Raw genomic sequence first — 6,000 nt, forward strand, 5'->3', positions numbered from 1 at the left:
GAATTTGGAGGGCTAAAAGGGGCCATGAAATGTCTTTAGCAAACAGGGTCAAATCCCAAAACTTTTTATGCACATATTAGAAGCAAGAGAGTAGCAAGAGAAAGAGTAGGTCCACTCAAGGACAATAGAGTGAAGTTATGTGTGGGGCCACAGAAAGTGATGAAATCCTTAATGAGTACTTTATATCGGCATTCAGTAAGGAGAAAAACATGATGGATGTTGAGTTCAGGGATACGTGTGAACACTCTAGAGAATGTCAAATATATCGAAGAAAGAAGTGTTGGGTTTACTAAATTGCATTAAGGCAGACAAGTCCCTAGGGCCAGGTTGGATCTATCCCAGGTTACTGCGGGAGGCAAGGAGAGAAACATTTGGGGCTGTAACAGATATCTTCACATCCTTGTTAACCACAGGTGAGGATCCACAGGACTGGAGAATAGCCAATGTTGCTTTCTTGTTTAAGGAAGCTAAGCAGGGATAATTGTTTTTGCTGCTAGTGCACTGCACATGACATTAAGAGTCAATTACATAGTCTGACACTGGACATAGAAACGTAGAAAATAGAAACAGGAGTGGGCCATTTGGCCCTTTTGAGTCTTCTCCACCATTCATTATGATCATGGCTTCCAACTCAATAGCCTGATCCTATATCATTTATATCTATCACAGCCAATAAATGACCTAGCACCAGTCCCTTGAACACTGGCCTCCAGTCACACAAACAGCCTTCTACTATCACCCTCTGTCTCCCACCACTAAGCCCGTTTTGGATCCAACTTGCCAAATTACTCTGGATAACGAGCTTTTTTTTTAACCTTTACAAGTCTCATGAAGGACCTTGTCAGAGGCCTTGCTGAAATCCATATAAATTACATCAACTATTCACCCGATCACTTCCTCACCCTGATTTATCTCTACCACCCTTCTACATGGCAGTCCTTTGCCAATATTTGTTATTCCATCGGGAATAAGGAAGTTTAAATGTAGTTGTTAAATATGTTCTGTCATAAGTAAGTGGCATTTGCATTTACAATCTTAGATTGAGATTTAAAATGGACTAGATTTTATTTTTGACGCATGCCCCAAGTATGTATGAAAGTATAGGTCAGAATATTGATGGCTTTGATCAAGAAGACAATGAGACTAATGCATTACCAAAGCAAAAAACATATATTAGTAGAAAATAATTTCTGAGACTTCCCTCCAGAAATGCTTAATTTAAAACTAATTGTATTTGTTTCATCACAACTTAGGAATCCATGGAGATGACTGGAACCTTCAAGAGGAAAAAAATAAATTTGGTGCAAGAGGCATTTAATCCCGCAATAATAACAGGGCCATTGTATTTCTTGGATCCTTCTGTGAAATCTTACATTTCAATGACAGAACAAATTTACAACCAAATTTTGTCATTCAAGATAAAATTATGAGCCATTGTTTGTAATTTGAACATTTTACTATATGTCTATGGGAATCCAACATGATCACTTTTTCAACACATAATTTTAGAGCATTAATTTTAATAGCAATTATGTTTTATTAATACATTCTATCTGAAGGTCTATTTTTTGCAGGAAATATTTTTTAATTTGCCTTGTAAATAATTTTAATTTGTATCTCTGTAACAAAAACATGATTGATATATGTGTATATAAAAACACATGTTAAAAGTAGCTGTACTTTCTAAGCTGTTAAGAAAACCTGTATTTGCCCTTTAATTGACTTTTTAATTGAACAAGGTAGCATGATAAAAATGCTCCCACTCTGATTAATTATCCTTTGTATTCCATTTATTACGTTCAAAATTGGAATGCTGCCCTTTTTACCAGGCACATTTGATTTTTTAATTCCCTACAGTAAGACCTACAATAATCTTTTTTAATTGCATAGGCATAATATTCAGTGCAGTACCTATTTCATTGCTATAATTAATCATTTTGGTCCTGTTCACTGACCACATTCATTTTTTAATGCTCACTAGGCTAGAGCTGCCTAGCCTCTGGCAGGGTTCAAAGTAATTTTCTCACAACATTTGATTATTCAGGAGAATGCCGTATGAGAATCTATGCTCGTGGCTCCACCTGAAGGACAGACTGTTCAGTGTGGTTGGCTTCTCATTGCTAGTTATGGGAGTGAAGTGGTGCTAGTCTCTTGCCTCCTGACATGCTGTTAATGCTGGCCGAATCTAAGCAAGATGCCCCCCGGATAACTTTCTACGCCTTCAACGGGTGAGGATCTGTAATGGAAAAATCACTGAAGGCATGACATGTGCTGCTGTCTTGAGAGCCAGTCTATCATACTGGGAAAGTAGAAGATCAGAATGGGTGAAAAATCATATCCTTGGAATTAAGATGATGGAAGGGACTGCAAGGTTACATCTGTGTGCAGCATGCTTCACATGGATGCCAGAGTTACAGTGCAGGTGTTCACTGAACAACCTGCTTGCAAAGCCTGAGTACCGCCTCACAAGCTGGCTTTGCATGATGAGGAGTTTAATGGGATAGGAAAGTTTCATCTGGTGCCCTGCTTTTGGTGGGCATAATGGGGAGAATTTTCCCAGGTTGGTGGAGGCAGTTTTGGAGGTGGGAGGAGAAAATTGACAATTCTCTTTAAGCCACTATCCTAATGTGCCACTGCTGCCTTTGCCTAATCTGGGGCAGGCAGAAATGAAATCAAGTCCGGCAGCTGAGGTAGGAAGGGAATTAAAGTGGTTAAGCAGAAAATTAAAAGAGCTTTCTTCGCATAGATCTTTTTCAAGAAGGGATTGGTCCCACACCATCTGGTCAATTTGGCAGGTTTGAAAAGCACAGGGAGATGGACTCCCTCAGTGCAACTGACAAGGTGGGAAGGCTTTGATTAGATACACTGGGGATATGCAAATATGGCCAGATGAGTGGCTGCTTTGAAAAGTACTTCTTCAGTCAAAGAGTCCCATCAATGCATATCAGGGCATGGCCAGTTCATTGGAAGACACTTCACCTGAACGACACTTCACCTATTATCTACCAGCCTTAATAGTGACATCAGAACAGCTTATACAGTTACGCTGAGGCTCTGGGACAACAACTTACCACAGCTAAATGTTCCAATAGCATCAGGAACAACACCAGAAGCAGCAACAGGCCTCTCCCCATGGAAAAACTGATGGTTAACAAGTAGCTGGAAGAAGGTGAGACGCCCAGTAGAGGGTTTAAGGCAGAAGACCCACATCGTGAAAACCAATGCCTCAGGAGGATAGGGTCTGTCACAGTAGGTTACAACTAACACCTGCATGTTCATGGTGTTAGATAATCTTCCCAGCAGGTTAGGCAGGCATTCATTGGCAGTGACCGACAAGGTGCCTGTCATTGGAGGCCCTTCTCTCTTCTACAAGGAGCAAAATCAGGGAAGTGTGAATGGTTGTAATGGCTACAGTGCAATGAAGGTGCCCATTGTGGAGGGCATGTCTGAGGCATGAGGGAAATAGGGTGAGGTTGAGTGTGTGTGTTGGCTGTTCAGATGGGGATGTGAGATGTATGGAAGGGGAGGAGCGAGTTGAGCTATTTGATGGAGTGCTGTATAGGAAAATGCTGTGAAAGTTAGAATGTGGAACTTGGCAGCTAAAGATGCTATGCCAATCACTTGTCATGTCCTTGTGAAGTCTTGGATTCCCAAGGTACACAGTCTCCAGGTTGGAGAGGACATGCTGTTGCTTCTCATTTTCTCATCCACTTTCATTTATACTTTTTTGGTTGGAGAGGTTGTTCCTTTCCTCTGATCTTTGGGAGAGCTCACTTTTCTAAGGCCTCCAGGTAACAGCAGGCGATCTTGAGAGTGGCTATTCTCCATTTCTGAGGATGCTGCAGTGGGAGAAGAACACTTGCTGATGAATGTCTCTGTAACATACTATAATCCCTTTAAGGGATGCCGTAGAGCCTCAGTGGAGATGGCTGATGGAACTGTACAAGCTATTTCCCAATAAAATGCTCACGTCATTGAACCCACTCTCCCTGATTGGTTGGACAAGCCCAGGGCCAGGCTGCGGTGGGGGAGATTGTGGCATATTGATATTATCACTGGACTAGTTATCCAGATACCCAGGGTAAAGCTCTGGGGATCCAGGTTCAAATACCAGGATGGCAGATAATGAAATTTGAATTCAATTTTTTCTAAATCTGGAATTAAAAGTCTAATGATGACCATGAAACATTGTTGTAAAATCTCATTGGGTTAGGGAAACTATCATCCTCACATGGATTGACCTACATGTGACTCCAAATCCACAGCAATATGGTTGGCGCTTAAATGTCCTTTGAAATGGCCAAACAAGCCACTCAGCGGCAATTATGGATGGGTAACAAATGCTAGCCCAGCCAGTGATGTTTACATCCCATGGATATATTTTAAAAAAAGGTTGCCTTCTGGAATGAACAACTAGAAGGAAGGCCCGTTTGGCTTCCTGACCCAAAACAGTCCTGAGATTCTGCAAAAAAGTGAAGATAATAAGATGCGGTCAATATGCAAAGAGATCAGTGAATGACGGCTGACTTTAAACGAATAAACAACCAATTGCTATGTGTTACAAATATGAAGTTAGTATGAGTGCTCTGTTTTGGGACTGCCTCTTAGTTTAGGGTGACCTGCTCTGAATTCTTGTCTGACAACAAACCTGGGATGTTAAAAATGAAAAGGGGGCCCAGGATTTTTTTACTAAGAAGATACAAGGTATTCGCAACTGTAAGCAATGAGCAGGGCAGTTATACTGATGGTTAGGTTGGTGGTTAAGCTGTTAGTTTCCAAGCCCCAGGAGGTGTTAGGAATTACAGCTTTTATGAAGGGGAATACTTTCAATTGTCTATTTAACTCCAAGATGGAATGAATGAAAGTCAGTTCAGGGATTAGAAGTTATCTGACTATAAAAGGGCAAAGGAGGTAAGCCAATGGGAGCTGAGAAGAGCTTTGGATTGGTTCCTGGAGAATGAACGAGTATAATGTACAACCGTGGCCAGGAATAGTTCAAGATTTTTAACAGTTAAATGGAGGATCTTTTCTGTGGGTTCGAATATGCCCACTGAATAGTGCTTAGACAGTCTTGTTTAAATTTATTAAAAGCAGATTACTGTGAATGTTGGAAGTTTGAAATAAAAACAGGAAGCGCTGGAAAATCTCAGCACATCTGCCAACATCTGTAGAGGGAGAAAGTTTTAAGTTGAATATGACTTCAGAACTGAAAGGACCTAGAAATGTGAAGAGGTTTATGTTGTTGAAAGGGGAGAATGGGAATTAGAATGAAAGGAAAGGTCTAGTATGAGTTAAAGGACAGGAGGGATTAAATAATTATGCCATGGAATTAATGGCAAAGAGAGTGGTAGTGGTTGTAGTAAAGAAACAAAGCGTTGGACCAGAGTGGAATACTTTTAGTTATTACAGTAAAAGTCTCACAACTTGAAATCTTTTGTGATCTTTTCAGTAAGTCAGTGGAATTCAAATACCTTTGCTAAAAGTTATCAGTTTCTTTGGGCATCTTAACACATGGGAAAGGAAAAGTAACAGACGTAGTGAAATAAGTCTGTTGAAGTGGAGGAAAATTATGCTACTTGTACAATAATGTTTTGAGTTGAGCTGGGTACCTTTTGTGCAGAATAGGGAGCTGGAGATGCTGAAACCAAGTGTTGAAACCTTGTTACATTCCAATGAGATAAATAGTCTATCTGCATAACTGTAATCTGTTGGCATCTTCCTCATTTATCTTCCGTGTACGTTTTCTATACTTCTAATATCTGTCTTCTGATAGCATAGCAAGAACTGCAGCCAGTATTCCTCAATGCCTTGTGCAAATTCAACATCACTTGCTTTTAATTTCATTGTTCCTGTGTATAAAACTATTTATCTTTTTAATAGACTTTTCATCTGCTTCCACCTCTTCATTTACCCCATTTGTTAAAATTCTTACCATTTGAAGTATACTTTCCTTTACTGCCCTATTTTTCTGGATTGTGGGGAACACATACATGAATGACT

At 40.2% G+C, this 6,000-nt stretch overlaps 1 protein-coding gene across 1 annotated transcript in view; it reads left to right on the forward strand.

The window, feature by feature from the left end:
* Positions 1-5,335, forward strand: part of slc27a6 (solute carrier family 27 member 6) — a 78,226-nt gene extending 72,891 nt beyond the window's left edge. The window contains exon 10 of the mRNA XM_080188737.1: positions 1,254-5,335. Within this exon, the coding sequence (XP_080044863.1) occupies positions 1,254-1,430 (177 nt within the window). The 3' untranslated portion in view covers positions 1,431-5,335. The remainder of the gene's footprint in view (positions 1-1,253) is intronic.
* Positions 5,336-6,000: the final 665 nt, after the last annotated feature.

Source organism: Carcharhinus amblyrhynchos, chromosome 5 (assembly GCF_965287045.1).
Source record: "Carcharhinus amblyrhynchos chromosome 5, sCarAmb.v2.hapA, whole genome shotgun sequence".
Taxonomy (NCBI): domain Eukaryota; kingdom Metazoa; phylum Chordata; class Chondrichthyes; order Carcharhiniformes; family Carcharhinidae; genus Carcharhinus; species Carcharhinus amblyrhynchos.